At 38.9% G+C, this 16049-nt stretch overlaps 1 protein-coding gene across 4 annotated transcripts in view; it reads right to left on the reverse strand.

Annotated features, from left to right (window-relative positions):
* SATB1 (SATB homeobox 1) overlaps nt 1–16049 on the reverse strand; it is a 185701-nt gene that overhangs the window by 65509 nt on the left and 104143 nt on the right. For all 4 annotated transcript variants that reach the window (XM_073677955.1, XM_073677956.1, XM_073677957.1 and 1 more), the window contains exons 6-7: nt 12699–12810; nt 8728–9182 (exon numbers count right to left, since the gene is read on the reverse strand). In XM_073677955.1, coding sequence (XP_073534056.1) covers nt 8728–9182; nt 12699–12810 — 567 coding nt within the window. The remainder of the gene's footprint in view (nt 1–8727; nt 9183–12698; nt 12811–16049) is intronic.

Consider the following 16049-nt stretch of genomic DNA (forward strand, 5'->3'; position numbering starts at 1 on the left):
CTTTTTTCTCTTTTACTTGGACCCACAATAGTTTTTGGATAAGAAATAAAACGTACCAGTTATACAGATATATAACTAAGGCCAAGAACTGACATACATGCAGTCCTGCTATGGGTGGCATCAGAGAAGCAACGTCATCTTTTCTGTCTTGAAAGCACACCGTTCACACATCATGGATTTACCTGACAATCTGTGCCAGAAATCTCAGGCTGACGGTGTTACTACAGATGTGCAGTTCATGTGCCGCAGATTCGCTTGAGGATTAGCCTCATTCATTGGGCTAATCAGTGGCTTCTGCGTAAAGCCTCATTCAGATGTCTCATTTTTCAAGTAGGTAAAAACCATTGTTTATCAGTGTTTCGATCAAATTTTCAGCATTGTGTCAGCTTTTACCATCAGAGATTTTCATGTATGAAAAGAAAAACAAAAATAAAATATGACAAAGCTTCTCCTATGCATCACAATGTTAATCACGGAGAGCAAACGTATTCTACACGGTCGGCATCCGGGTGTTTCCGGCACTCACACGTTCAATGAATAATTGCTTCTTTTATTTCACTGTCAATTCCAATGGACGTTTCAGCCTGTCCCAGGCTTTTTTCAAGCTGAACATGTGAGTGCCGGGAATTACTTACCGTACTTTCTGCATACTCTACTCAACGAGCACCACGCCAACGGACTGCCGATCCACCATCTCAGTTCAGGCATCCGGGTGTTGTCCGTGATGGTCACAGACCCACAGATGTATGGGTAATTTTGATCCATGAGGTGGATCAAAAGGTGACATTTGACATACCGCTACATTTTTTTGCAATTTTTTCCCCAGCTGCCGAAAACACATGGACATGTGAAAAGCCCCATAGGCTATAATAGGTATGTTTTCTAACCCGAGAGAAACCCAGATAGGTAAGTGATATCACGGATGTCTGAATCAAGCCTAAAGTGTGCTAGAATAATTAACATGCTCAGTCTTCTCAAGGTTTTTTTTTTTTAAGCACCATGGAGAAAAAAAATCCATCTGGATTCTTATGGAGTGTGTGAAACACCCCCTTATTGGTTTTTAAGACTAATGTTAACAGTTTTTGAGGACTGAACATATGAAAGGGCCATTATTCCTAAGTGTCAGTAGAAACATATAGGTAATAGAACCAACCAAATAAATGCTATGGGTGACAGTGCTGCACGTGAGAACAATAAGATCTACCAACTACCTCAACGAACGGCAGAGGTTGGACATTAAGTAAGATTAGAAGATGTTTAAAGATTTGATGTGAAAATGTCAAGTGGATAAAATGTGTCCTATCTGCCGTACTTAATTCACAGAGCCAAGTGTCCATGTAAAATAGCAATTACAACAATTTCTGGGGGGGCACAACATTTCAAGTCAGTAAATAACTGTGCCATAGCTAAAACAGTTACATTAATCCAAAAGACCTCTATTGAGCAATGTTCCATGTTTCAGTAGATCATTATCTTACTGGGTTTTAGAGAATTTTTTTGGGTCAGGTTATTGAAAAATTAGAATTCTGATTTAGGAATTGTTCCCAAAATTTGGTACTGTAGCTTTAGGCGGTTGAAGCTTTTATGCCAGGTTTAAATGGGTGTGTCTCACAGTCTGTATACGGACAACAATGCCCAGACTGACCATGGGTTTCCTGCTCCTAAACTTACAGCCTTAGGGTTCGCTCACATCTGCGTATAAAAAAATAAAGAAAAAAGAAAAAAAATCGCTCCGATGTTCATCCCGAAAAGCTGGACAAGTGTCATGTATATGTCATGCAAATGTACGATCTTTTTCTCGCCTAGCATCCGTATGCAATGTGTTTTAACATCATCTTTTACATACTATAATGCTCTATGTAAATTAAAGCTAGTTGTCATAACTAAAGCAATCTTATATACAGACATAGATGATAGAAAGATAGATATTATACATATGCAAGATATCTATCTTACACAACCCCCCTACATATTATAAACTTGCACCCTTTAGTGACTTTCATGTGGAGTTTATTCTACACCTTGTTTAACTTAACAGGAGACATTTTTTTTTATACACATACACCAAGTTAGCTTTTCTTTTTTTCCCCAGTGTTAAAATAAAATACAACCTAATGGAAACCCAACAGTCCCCTTTAAAGGGGTTGTCTACTAGGACAACCCCTTCTAGGACAACCCCTTCTAGAACTAAATGCTTGGTCCCGATAAAATAAAAAAACCTAATGGACAACCCTTTAAAGGTCCATATCAGTTTCCTGCATGTGTCCAGTTTTCACACTATTGTGAACCTAGCCGAATGTAAAGATCTTGCGGATCAGTGGGGTCCAGGTTCTGAGACTCCCACCGGTCAGTCAAAATACCACTCTGAAGTCCGTAGCTCCTGTAGCAGCTGCGTGCAGAGTGGTGTACGGATTCCATAATAAGTCTAGGGGTCTGTACACAGCTCTGTGAGAGTGAATGTATGGCCCTGTAGACTTACTACTATTGCGCCCGTACACCGCACTGTGCGCGCAGTGGTATTTTCGGTGGGGATCTCAGGGTCAAGACCCTCACCAATCCGCAACACTATTCAGCGCCTAGGATATATAAAAAGTTTTATAAAATGACAGTAACAGATTTTATACTTAATAAAACATGTGATCTGCGGGTTTATCCAAACAGTTGTATATTGTGTCTTAATAAAGATTTCTTTCAAAGCTATTTCAGAGACTTCTGGTTTCTGCGTAATTCCAATAAAATCCAATTTTAGTTCTTTCTAAAACAAGTATGAATACTATACTTTGTACAAAAATGGAACAGACAAAAAAAATCATAAATTACAATATTTTGCAAGCCCCAAGTTTTATTGCATTCATTGTGGGACTCCTTTATTTAGCATAATGATTTGTAGAAGACTTGGAGGTAGTAATTAGAAGCCACATTTGAACTATTAGTGGTATTTAATGTGTATTATCATTGGTGATGATTAAAGTAACCGTGTAAAAAGCAAGATAATTCCTCTGTACATTATTTACAAGGCTATTACGGATTCATTTGGTCATATATTGGGAATCAATGTAGAAAGGAAGCTTTTCATGACAGATGACAAAATAAATGATAAAGTATGACGTCTCACGTACAAATGATGCAAATTAAAGTCAAGAACACCTAATATAATAAATATAATTTTTGCACATCACAACCTAAAATTAGGTTTAAAGGGCACTATTTCAGGGGGGCACTTTGACAATGGATATAGAAAATATGGTTTCATCTAACCAATAAAAACATATGGAGATAGGTGTTCCATTAGAAGATAACTATCACCCCCCCCACCCCACCTACCACTATAAAAATGCAAAACTCAGAATACTAATTATTACTAAACCTAGCGATATAATGAAGATGCTTGGTAAATGGGTAATGGGTTTGGTAACTTGCCGAATACAGATTCTCTGTATTCTACTGTTAATTATATAGAAGTGTTTAAAATTAACATTGTGAACCACTGGCAGATGATTGGTGGTTAGAAAAACTGCTAAGTGATGGAGTGATGAATCCTATCAGTGCAATCACCCCTCATATGTCACCATTTCTGACCACAAGTTTGAGTATGGAGAGATATGTATTGTGAGTTGGGCAATGAACATTTTGGATAGACCAGCAATAAAATAATTTTTAGAGATCATGCCTAAAAATTATCATTGAACTTTTTGACAACAGGATCTGTTCACAACTGCATTTTGCAATTCCATTTTAGAAGCAGAGAAATTACCTTTATGCAGAGGCTGAATATTCTATACAACTGATGAAAATAGCATCAGCAGGACCCTATTGAATATAACAGGGTCCTTTGGGTTTTCTGTTATGGCATCAGTCATTTTACCAGAAAAATAGTGCCTAAACAAACATTTATATGACTGATCGTTTAACCTGTGTTAAATGCTGTTAAAGCCTTGTGATGTGTGTCCTCTTTGTTTCCATTACAATGTACATATAGTCTGCTCAACCCTACCTGCACACATACAGGGTCCAAGTCATTAAAGGGGCTTTGTCCACCTTTTAGTACAATTTTCCTTTTTCTACTTGCATGTATTTGTAGGCTGAAAATCATTTCAGAATTGGGTTTCTCTAAAAATTTGGCTTTTACAAGCGGTGTCCCTGCGTATTCAACTTTCATGTGGTCATAAATCAGACGAGAGGAGCTCACAAGACTAACAGAGTTACAAACCACCATGATAGCGGGCTGACTGATGGATTCTCAGTCAACACAGCCTGCAGCCAGCAATAGACAGCACAACACAGAGGCTATAGAAGGCAAACGATGATAAATTATTACTGGAACACAACAGCAAAAATGATTTTTAACCTCAATTCCATGCACTTAAGAAAAATAACATTTTGATCAAAAGTTGGGCAACGCCTTTAACCAACTTTTATCATCATGTATCCGAAAAAAGTTAGGTTAACAGAAAGAAAAAATGCACAGAGCTTATCTACTAAAGCAAAAGCCTACTTCTACGATAACCATCTATAAATGGATGTGTTATGTGATTTCCGCATATGCTTCTCCACAGTACAAAAACAGAATCAGCACCAACATGGAAGATCTGGTCTTACCACCCTGTTTTGTGTCCATACCTCCCTGGCACTGTCCATTCACTGCCGACTGTAGAAGACATTGTACTGGCAGGGTAAATGAAAACACCTTCATTGACTCGGGTGGAAAAGCAGAGGAATGGCAGACATGGGTATGCTGTACATATCTATAACCAATCTTAGGCTGTCCTTTTCATTTATAAAATCAGAAACTGATTAGCTAGATTTAGTAAAATGAACAAAAATATACAAGTTTCCCACATGCTGGGCTAAAAAGACCGGACCTTCTAAAAGTCAGGTACAAACTTCCAGGTTCTGGGATCCAGGTGTAGGGCAGAATCTTACAACCCACCTTACTTTGAAGAAGCGAGATCTAGGGTTTTATCGTGAAATCTATAACAGCATTATGTACACAGCGGCTATCGATAAGAAACTACTGTGTACGGCAGAGCAGTTTTAGTTAGAAGCACAAGATCTCATGCATTGCCAGTGAGGGATCCAAGGATGATTGTGGGATCCTGCAACCCAGAAGTTTACACCTGACTTTAGCTACAGAGAGAAGGGTTGTCTATCCTGCCATTAGGGACTCTTCTGGGCATTTCTTCTAATTAATATAATTTAGTAAAATCATCTGCAGACGCCCACTGTTTTCTTAAGTAAAAAAGGGCGACCACAGAGAGGTCAAAGGCACTCTACTCTAACACAAAGTGCTCCATCATTTGTGTTCCTTGAGGAATACACCTTTTTACCAAAATAGATACGTCAGAAAAACGGATTATCATGATTACTGGGGGAAGCCATCATATGTGAGACTTTGGAGATCTGCTATACATACACACATTTATATTATATATATATATATATATATATATATACACACACAAACACACATATATACATATACACACACACACATACATACATACAAAAAGATGAAGTCAGCACTCCAAAGTCCAATATTTGGTGGTTTATTGACCGTAATACCAAGGCAACGTTTTGTTCCAAGTGTGGAACTTTTTCAAGCCACTTGGAACTAAACGTCACCTTGGTATCATGGGTCAATGAATAAACCACTGAATATTGGACTTTGGAGTGCTGTCTTCATCCATTTTGGATATAAATTGAGGTTTGGTCTATATATAATCTGGAAATCGTCTCAAGTAGGTGTCTATCCAACTAGGTTTTTAGGTTTTTATTGACTTATCAACACACAAAAAAAAAAATATGTCCCACCAAAAGCAGACCTAACCTATTCTATACAAGTATGATTATCCATAAGGAGAAACAAAGCAAATAAGTGATTCTGCATCACTATATGACACCTTATAAGCATTTATGTAGTGATATACAGGACATTTGCTTTCTCAGATTATTTAGCCTAGAAAAAAAAAACCACAGTGGACAAAATGTATCAAAGGTCCTGTAATCTGCGTTAAAGGGGCTGTCCATTACGGGACAACCCCTGCTTATTATTTACTTCAGCGGCCTATATAAAATAACAAGGGATTCTCACCCCCTGCAGTGGTATCGTTCCTACCATGTCAGGGCAACTATTCTTGGCAAGTCACGACAATTGTGTCATGATGCCGCCGTTCAGCTGCAGCCCTCCAGTATTCCAGCAGAGTGGACGTCCACTTTGTCGCAATAGTAAAGGCTGCAGTCCATCAGCGCATACTGATTTACTGCAGTAGCAAGTGATCTGCCCAGAATGGCAGCACCGACATTGCTGGAATGGCACCACAGTGGGAGAGTATTATATTTGGTGAACTAAAGTGATTAAGCAAGAGTTATCGACTAGTGGGCAACCCCTTTAAGAGACAATGATGCAAACTGTTAAAAATGGGGCACGTGGCATAATGTACCTGGACCAACTCACTGGTTATATTACAAAAGTTTTATCATTCTTTTGCCACCTCACGGCTGGTTTACATTTACATCAATTTTGGGACAATGACTATGGAACAGATTTGGCACATTTTTTGACTCTTAGCCGTAACACTTTTCAGAACGGTTTTTAGTTAGTGTAAAAAGTGTCAAAAACACGTAATAGATTTGCTACATGTCATGCACTTGACTTGCTATATCAATTTTTCTAGTTCTAGGCATTCTCCTCTTATATGTACATTGACACTATACAGAGCACAATAAAGACAAAACAGATTATGTGACCACAGAGTTCAATGTCCCATACACTTCCATGGAATATTTCTCAGGACTACAATATACAGATAAATAAAATGAAGTTCTATGAAGAAAAAAAAAAAAAAAAAAAGAACGAAATGATTGGCTTATACCACATACAGTACATTCAATATGAGAATATTCACTTCTATAATAAAGAGATCAGGAAAAAAATTAAAAAGTGTCACTATGGATACAGACTACAAACAAGCCCTGTGTAGTCTGATCCTGCAATTATACTTGCTTCCTTTGTTACCAGAGGTGGCCATACACATCTGATCATGAAAGAAAGTCCCCAGAAAGATCATTCATCCTTTAATTTGGTGTCAGTGAAACTTACAGAGCCAAACTAAGCAACTGAAAATGGCCGATAGGACCAAAAAGGTGAATGGCTGCGCCGAGGTGGCGATCGTGTACAAGGCTGTGGAACCATTCACCTTATTTTAGCCAACGATTGTAGCCATCTTTAGAAGCAGGGCACAAATGAAAGGAAGTATTACTACAGGATCAGACAACATGGGATGCGTTTGTTGTCTGTTACCATGGAGACACAAAGGTCTGTTTAGGGGCTGGAAGTACAAATCTATAGATCTGTAAGATGGTTTTATTTATTGCTTGAATGCAACTGAAATGATAACATAAGACTGCAGTGCCGTGCATACTGTACATACTTGGCTGCTGTTAAATGGTGGGTATTTAAAGGAGCACTCCAGGGATTTTTTTAATTTTCCCATCTATTAGCAAACAGTAATGTGTATGCAATACTTAAGCCCCCGTCTCACCTAACGAGATCGCTAGCGAGATCGCTGCTGTGTCACGGTTTTGGTGACGCAATTGCGACCTCACCAGCGATGTCGCTATGTGTGACACTTTGCAGCGATCAGGCCCCTGCTGTGAGGTCGCTGATCGCTGCAAAGTGTCCTGGACCATTTTTTGGTCGTTGCTCTCCCGCTGGTCAGCACACATCGCTGTGTGTGACCAGCGGGAGCAGTGATCAGGCTGGTAACTATGGTAAACATCGGGTTACTAGGGGCACACGCGTTCCTAGTAACCCGCTGTTTATCATGGTTACGAGCCTGCTAAAGTGAGCGGTAACCTCCCGCTCGCTGTAGCAGAGTGGTAACCATGATAAACAACGGGTTACTAGGTGCGCGTGTGCCCCTAGTAACCCGATGTTTACCATGGTTACCAGCCTGCTCCTGCTTCAGCAGGCTGGTAACCAGGAGCAGGACATCGTGGAAAGATTCTTTCCACGATGTCGCTGCTCCCCTGATCGTTGGTGAGCCTGCCTGTTTGACAGCTCACCAGCGACCACATAGCGACGCAGCAACGATCCCTGACAGGTCGTATCGTTGTCGGGATCGTTGCAGCGTCACTAAGTGTGACGGGGCCTTTACTGTTTGTCATCTTCGGCTGCTTCCAGTGCTGCTCTAGTGTCATGTGACTGTATGTGCGACCTGCTGAATCCCACATTGTCTGCTGCGTAGTACGAGACTCAGCAGGAGGTTAGACAGCCTTTTTTCTGAGCCTCTTAGACTCGCAATGACAACACTGAACGAGTGACCTCAGCAGATGACGTGCGATTCAGCAGGTCACATGATGCTGGAACAGTACTGGACAGCGACCGGTAGGTATTGCATATACATTACTGTCTGCTAACAGACGGGGGAAAAAAAGTACGAAAATAATTATAGAATCAAAACACCTCAAAAAAAACCAAAACTTCAAAATCATAACTTCTACAACCCAGAATAATTAAAATGCTTAAGCAGAAGGCAGCAATGTGCCCAACCCGTGTGATCTCATATACAGTATATTTTACGCATCTGTTTATCTATCACTGTAAGCAGATAGGATATGGGAGGTGAGAGTAGACACTGTGCTGATCGTATCTCCCGCAGCCTAATATTTATTCTCAGGCCACAGAACTCAACATGAAGAAAGTTACATTCACAGCAGCACATTTACCTGAGTTCTGTTGAAAGCCACACGTGCAAATACTGCCTGCGAGATTCCTGCTCGTTTCAATTCGTCGCGTACCCACTGATAGATATCGGAAGACACCTCTGTGTTGGGCGAGACTTGTTGCTCCATAGGCTTGTTGATGGATCTACTGACCGGAGGAGGGTGGTTCAAGTACTGTTGGTTTAAGGACTGCTGGGCTAATAGTCTATTCACTGCGTATTGCTGGTTCAATAACTGAGCCATCACCAGCTGCTGATTCACTAACTGAGGGCTAATAGGTGTAGATACAAGTCCTGGGTGCAGGTTGGGGAGAGGCGTCCGCACAGGTGTCTGACCACTGAGAGAGTGCTGTCCTGGGGAAGAAGGCTTTTCGGGGCTATTAACGGGTACAGGCTGCTGACCAAAGTTCACGTGATTTGAGTTTTGTTGAGATAGTTCAGACAGGTCTTCCATGTCAACTAGAAGAGGAAATTATATAATTAATAACTGCTGCACCTTAACATAATTTTTTATTAATTTATTAATAATTTTAGTAAAAGTATAACACACATTATATACCTATCTGTAATATAGATAAATCTATCTATCTATATATATATATATATATATATATATATATATATATATATATATTATATATATTTATATTATATTACAGTGAATTGGGAATGCAAAAAAAATATTAGATTTACATTGGTTATAACTAGAAGAAAAATTATATATATATATATATATATATATATATATATATATATATATATATATTTTTTTATTATTATTTTTATTTTATTTTTGTTTCCTTTATAGACACACAATTTATTTTAGCACATTTTTTTTCTTTTCCCCCTCTAATAAAAGATAGTGAGGTGAACCTGCTACAACATACCCAGGGTCAGTTTGGCCTCCTGCAGTTCTCCTCTCTCACACTTTAATACACAGTAGCAAATACTATTCTCCTCATATAGTAAAGCAGAAGCAGCATTGTAAATCTATACCAAGGCTATTGGATAATTATAGAACAAATGATATCCAAGTTCTCCTGATGACATCTGACTCTGGACATGATCGACATATTATGCCGCATTATATTGGCTAAGAATACCATTTAAAATTTGGCATCCATCACGTTAGGATCATTTTGGGGGGTCATTGAATTAATACAGCTCTGACCTTGTATCTGAAAAGTTCAAATAACTGATGAGCCGGTTTCAAAATAGACCTTGGCATTGAGCAACATATCTGATGAATTCTGCTTTGGGATAGTATTAAAGGCAAAGTTCAAGTCTTATTGAATTAAAAATAAAATCAATCAATCTCTCAATATCTCGGCACTCACATATAGAGCAAGGCTTTCACTGCGCACAAGTGTAAAAGGGCCACACTGAATATGATAAGGTCTCTAAGATTCAGTTCACACAGAGGGATGTATAGGGGGGTGTTCCTAAACGGATCCGGGATCATCATCAAAAGGAGATGATCTTGTCTGGGCTCATCAACTTTTTCAAATGCGTTGTGCATAGAACAATTATTTGTTATATATATTATCAGATATACAGGGTGTCCCTAAAGTCTGGACAAATAGGCAAAAATACATATTTTCAATAAATGAAATTTATTAACATTTTATTCAATTGGAATATTAAATAACTTCTTCAATGTGATTTCCATCATTTGCGATGCAAAGGTCGATGCGCTTTGCAAAATTCACGTGAACTCGATGTAATAAATCCACATTGCCGTCAATTTTAGCACATTCTTTATGCGTTCAATCAAGTGCGTTACATCTGTGATTTTCATTGAGTACACCTTCTCCTTTAACATATCCCAGAAAAAAAAAAGTCAAGGGGGCTAAGGTCAAGTGAACGAGGAAACCTCTCCACATGACCACGTCTTCAAATCCAGTTAGGGAAATTGTGATTCAGCCAATCTCTGACCACCATGGAGGATTCCTATGTGTCCAGACTTTAGGGACCCACTGTATTATAATATATGTTATGTCAAATGACACAAGCTACTAAAGAGCATTTCCAGTTAAAACATACTCCCATACATGTGGGTCAGGGTGGTGCCAGCCGTATGATATCCAAACCAAAGCACGGGACTAGCTGTAGTGAATATCTTGTCATCATTCAGAAGAGGAGAGAATGGACCATACACCAACATAACTGGTTTGCAGACCCCAATGTCCCCTTCTTCCACCCATCATTGGGGTCTCCTGAGCACTCAACTACTACTAACACTTGACAGCTCAGAAGTCTTAAGGTCCCAATATACTAATGTCAGCTGAACGGGTGGATATTGACGGGTTTGGACTACAGCTTAATGTGCTTGGGGGCCCCCCCCTAACAGATGATTGTCGGGGAAGACAAAAGGTCCGGCATGTCAGATTTTGGACTGCTGAACCATTTGCTGTCCAAGATATAAGCTGCCACCAGACATGTCTGGCAGCAGCTCTAACAGAAAACGCAGGCACTCGGCAGAGCAGGCACTCGGCAGAGCAGGCACTCGGCAGAGCAGGCACTCCCGTTTATGAGAGACATGGCAGACATAGCTGATGGCCGAGCAAGTGGCAGATCCATCGTTTGGTCGACAGTTATGTGAAGTGTATGGAGGGGTCTTTATACCTGAGGCACCCACTTTAAACATTGACTGCAGAATACCAATATAAGGAATCCCATAGTGAAGTTTATGGTACAAGTCATAATCTATGTTCCCTACATTGTACAGTTTTAAAGAAAAATACTGCATATTTTTGGAGAATCTTTAAAATTTATGCAACATATCCTTCCAATCAAACTGGATCTGGAGCAATCTCCAGTATTTCTGGTCTATATTTTCCCCAAAGAGACCGGTAAAACCAATAGTAAGGACAAATAAATTCACTTAATATTCTTATAGTTTATTTCTTTGAAGCAACAAAAATTTTAAGTACTTTTCTCTTTGCCAAATCAACTGGAAAGGAAACGTAGTAATGAGAAAGCTTAAACAAAGAGGACTATAATTTACATGCCACATACGTTTGCCCCAAAGCCGGGCTATAGCGACAAATGTATTTTATAAACTACTGTATAAATTTACAGCTGTTTTTTCAGCAGAGAAAAAGAATACAAATATAAAACTGTCTTCCCACTGTGTATTATACATAAAGGACATGTAGGAAAGATGTAATAGATAAAGACCAATGCAATGCAGTCATGTACAAGATAAAGGACAAAACAGAACGAAAGTCATATCTCAGTGTATATTCTCCTTAGAGAGTATAATGGTTCAAATCCTAAGGGTATGTGCACACGTTCAGTATTTGGAGCAGGAAAATCTGCTGCAAATACTGGAGTGTTGGCAGGAAAAACGCTGTGTTAATTCCGTGCATTTTTTTTCCCCCCATTCATTTGAATGCAAAAATCTCATTCACTGGTATAGCAGAAACAAATAATAAGGTTCAAAACAGAAAAAAATGAGCAATAAAATGGATAACTTATTACAAAAATGATTCAAAACAATAAATAACAAATGTTGCAACACAAAAGACACAAATGACATGTGTTGGAGGGTGAACCAGAATGAGAAACTACCCTCAGGGTAATGGAAAAGCAGTCCTAATAAAAAGTATAAGGTGTAAGCAATAAATAGATAAGCATAAATGGCATTCCAATGGAAGATGTATAAAATAATACAACAGCAATCAAAATTTAAGTATAATAGTATTCATCATTGCAGCCAAATATACTTTGCTGGTAGAGTAAAAAGCTGCTTTTTTTATTTGCGGCAAAATCACAACGTGTGAACATATCCTTACAGTTTAGGTATTAAATAAAAGTCTACAGTTGTTCTACACGTGTGGATATATAACCAACTATACAAGCAGCAACAAATGATCTATACGTCAAATCAGTCCCCCATTACTGACCTCCACTAAACCAGCAATACCTTATAAAACAAACAAAGGTCCTGTCTACACGGGTTTCTGTACATACCCATCATATCTCTTGTCTTCTTGAAATGTTTATACCACCTTCCAAATTCTTGACATTTTGCTGCTGAGACATTTGCATAGTAAGTGCTGTTCACAATGGAAGAAATCATACTCTACAGAGAGAAAAAGAAAAAAATATTATGTATGATTGAGTTGTCTTGCACCATTACAGCACGAAGTATAAACCAGGAAGAAACAAAGGAAAAAAAAAGTTCATAGTGATAAAGACACAATTACATATAATCTAGAGCATAATAATTTCACCTGCTGTACAAAATTAGAAAAGGACATTTTTATTTATTTATATATATATATATATATATATATTATAATGGAATAGTACAGAAAAACAAATGACATACTGCACATGTCGTATTATCTCAGACCAAAATCCAGCGAGTGAGGAGACTCCAGCGATGTGGTGTAATTAAAATTTCCATTTATTTGAAGAATGATAGTTCCATAAAAAATGCACTTACAAAAAGAGCCAATTCACACCATATGGGCAAATAGAGTAAAAACCATGGTACGGCTTTTCTAAGCCGAAACGCGTAGCGTTTTTTTTACTCTGTTTGCCCATATGGTGTGAATTGGCTCTTTTTGTAAGTGCATTTTTTATGGAACTATCATTCTTCAAATAAATGGAAATTTTAATTACACCACATCGCTGGAGTCTCCTCACTCGCTGGATTTTGGTCTGAAGTTGTGTTCAATGCAGCAGCCTGCTGCTATCCGAGCAGAAAGGAGGAAACACCGGGAAGGAGATTATAGGTGAGCAGACTTTATCATTTTCTTTGTATAATGTCGTATTATCAGTACATGGCTTATCAAAAAGTTTAAATTCAGGGCTGTAAGTCTTAAATAACAGGAGTTGCAGCAATTGCAAGTTCTATGTTAGAAAATAGCAAACAAATAAAACAACTGATTTTTACAAGAAATTTTTTACAAGAAATTCTTTTTGCTCTATGAGGGGGAAACACATAATAAGCAGTAAAGTACAGTCATGGCCAAAAGTATTGAGAATGAGACAAATAGTAATTTTCCCAAAGTTTACTGCTTCATTTTTTGTAATGGCAATTTGCATATACTCCTGAATGTCAAAGAGTGATCAGCTTAACAGCAATTACTGTACTTGCAAAGTCAATATTTGCCCAGAAAAGGAACTTTAACCCCCAAAACACATTTCAACATCATTGCAGTCCTGCCTTAAAAGGAGCAGCTAACATCGTTTTAGTGATTGATCCATTAACACAGGTGTGGGTGTTGATGAGGACAGGGCTGGCGATCAATCAGTCATGATTAAGTAAGAATGACATCACTGGACACTTTAAAATGAGGCTGGTTCTTGGTATCATTGTTTCTCTTCAGTTAACCATGGTTATCTCTAAAGAAACACGTGCAGCCATCATTGCACTGCACAAAAATGGCCTAACAGGGAAGAGTATCGCAGCTACAAAGATTGCACCTCAGTCAACAATCTATTGCATCATCAAGAACTTCAAGGAGAGAGCTTCCATTGTTGTCAAAAAGGCTCCAGGGCGCCCAAGAAAGACCAGCAAGCGCCAGGACCGTATCTTAAAACTGTTTCAGCTGCGGGATCGGACTACCAGCAGTGCCGAGCTTGCTCAGGAATGGCAGTAGGCTGGTGTGAGTGCTTCTGCACGCACTGTGAGGCGGAGACTCTTTGAGCAAGGGCTGGTTTCAAGGAGGGCAGCAAAGAAGCCACTTCTCTCCAGAAAAAACATCAGGGACCGACTGATATTCTGCAAAAGGTACAGGGAGTGGACTGCTGAGGACTGGGGCAAAGTCATTTTCTCTCATGAATCCCCTTTTCGATTGTTTGGGACATCTGGAAAACAGCTTATTCGGAGAAGAAGAGGTGAGCGCTACCACCAGTCTTGTCTCATGCCAACTGTAAAGCATCCTGAAACCATTCATGTGTGGGGTTGCTTCTCAGCCAAGGGAATCGGCTCACTCACAGTCTTGCCTAAAAACACAGCCATGAATAAAGAATGGTACCAGAATGTCCTCCAAGAGCAACTTCTCCCAACCGTCCAAGAGCAGTTTGGCGCCCAAAAATGCATTTTCCAGCATGATGGAGCACCTTGCCATAAAGCAAAGGTGATAACAAAATGGCTCATGGAACAAAACATAGAGATTTTGGGTCCATGGCCTGGAAACTCCCCAGATCTTAATCCCATTGAGAACTTGTGGTCAATCATCAAGAGACGGGTGGACAAACAAAAACCAACAAATTCTGGCAAAATGCAAGCATTGATTATGCAAGAATGGACTGCTATCAGTCAGGATTTGGTCCAAAAGTTGATTGAGAGCATGCCAGGGAGAATTACAGAGGTCTTGAAGAAGAAGGGGCAACACTGCAAATATTGACTTGCTGCATTAACTCATTCTAACTGTCAATATAACCTATTGGTACTCATAATATGATTGCAATTATATTTCTGTATGTGATATAAACATCAGACAAACACTAATAAAAACCAGAGGCCAGCAGATCATGTGAAAATATAATTTTGGTGTCATTCTCAAAACTTTTGGCCATGACTGTATATTGTGATGTGAAATAACGTTACCATGTCCTAGAGAACATGTGTCTATGCTATAGGTCTTGCTCAGTAAGCAACATCTAGCTGCTGCCGGACCGGGTCACAGGGCCATGGAGCAGGAGGAACTGCGATACGCGAAGACAATGTATACGGTTTACACCAAATATAACTGAAAAACAGGGCTCTGTTCACAGGTCTACTGCAAACTGAAGCATTGGAAGTTCATTGATTATTATGGGGTCTGTCTGGGTTGTGTTTTTTTTTTTTTAAAAAAAACAAAAACAAAAAACACAGAGCAAAAAAAGTTTTGCATCCAGGACTTTTCCATATAAAAAAAAAAAATAAATAAATAATAAAAAAAAAAACCACACACACACGACACCATAATTATCAATGGAGATCCTGCTTCCATGTTCATAAGTGATGAAACCACTTTCTTATTCTATTTGTCTGATTCTTAAAGCTCAACGGATAAAAGTGACATCCAAACGGACATCAGAAATAAGAGCCTTTCAGTGCTGACAATAAATGGAGTCAATGGGGATTTGGGAAGAGTTACATACACACTTTCTATACATATTATAGGCAACGTTAGTGTATTCGGCATGAATTCTGCAAAGTGGAATAAAAATATAAATAGAATTAAAAAAAAAAAATTCTGAAAATTGATTATTTCAGTCCTTGGTCTTAAGTAGCACAAGTAAGGGCTTGTCCAGACAAGTGTATATTCAGTCCATGTGCTCACTGGACAGCACGCTGACCAATAGCTTGTGTGCACTCAAGCA

Source organism: Phyllobates terribilis, unplaced genomic scaffold (genome assembly GCF_046119375.1).
Source record: "Phyllobates terribilis strain yellow unplaced genomic scaffold, ASM4611937v1 Scaffold_4__5_contigs__length_816908805, whole genome shotgun sequence".
NCBI lineage: Eukaryota > Metazoa > Chordata > Amphibia > Anura > Dendrobatidae > Phyllobates > Phyllobates terribilis.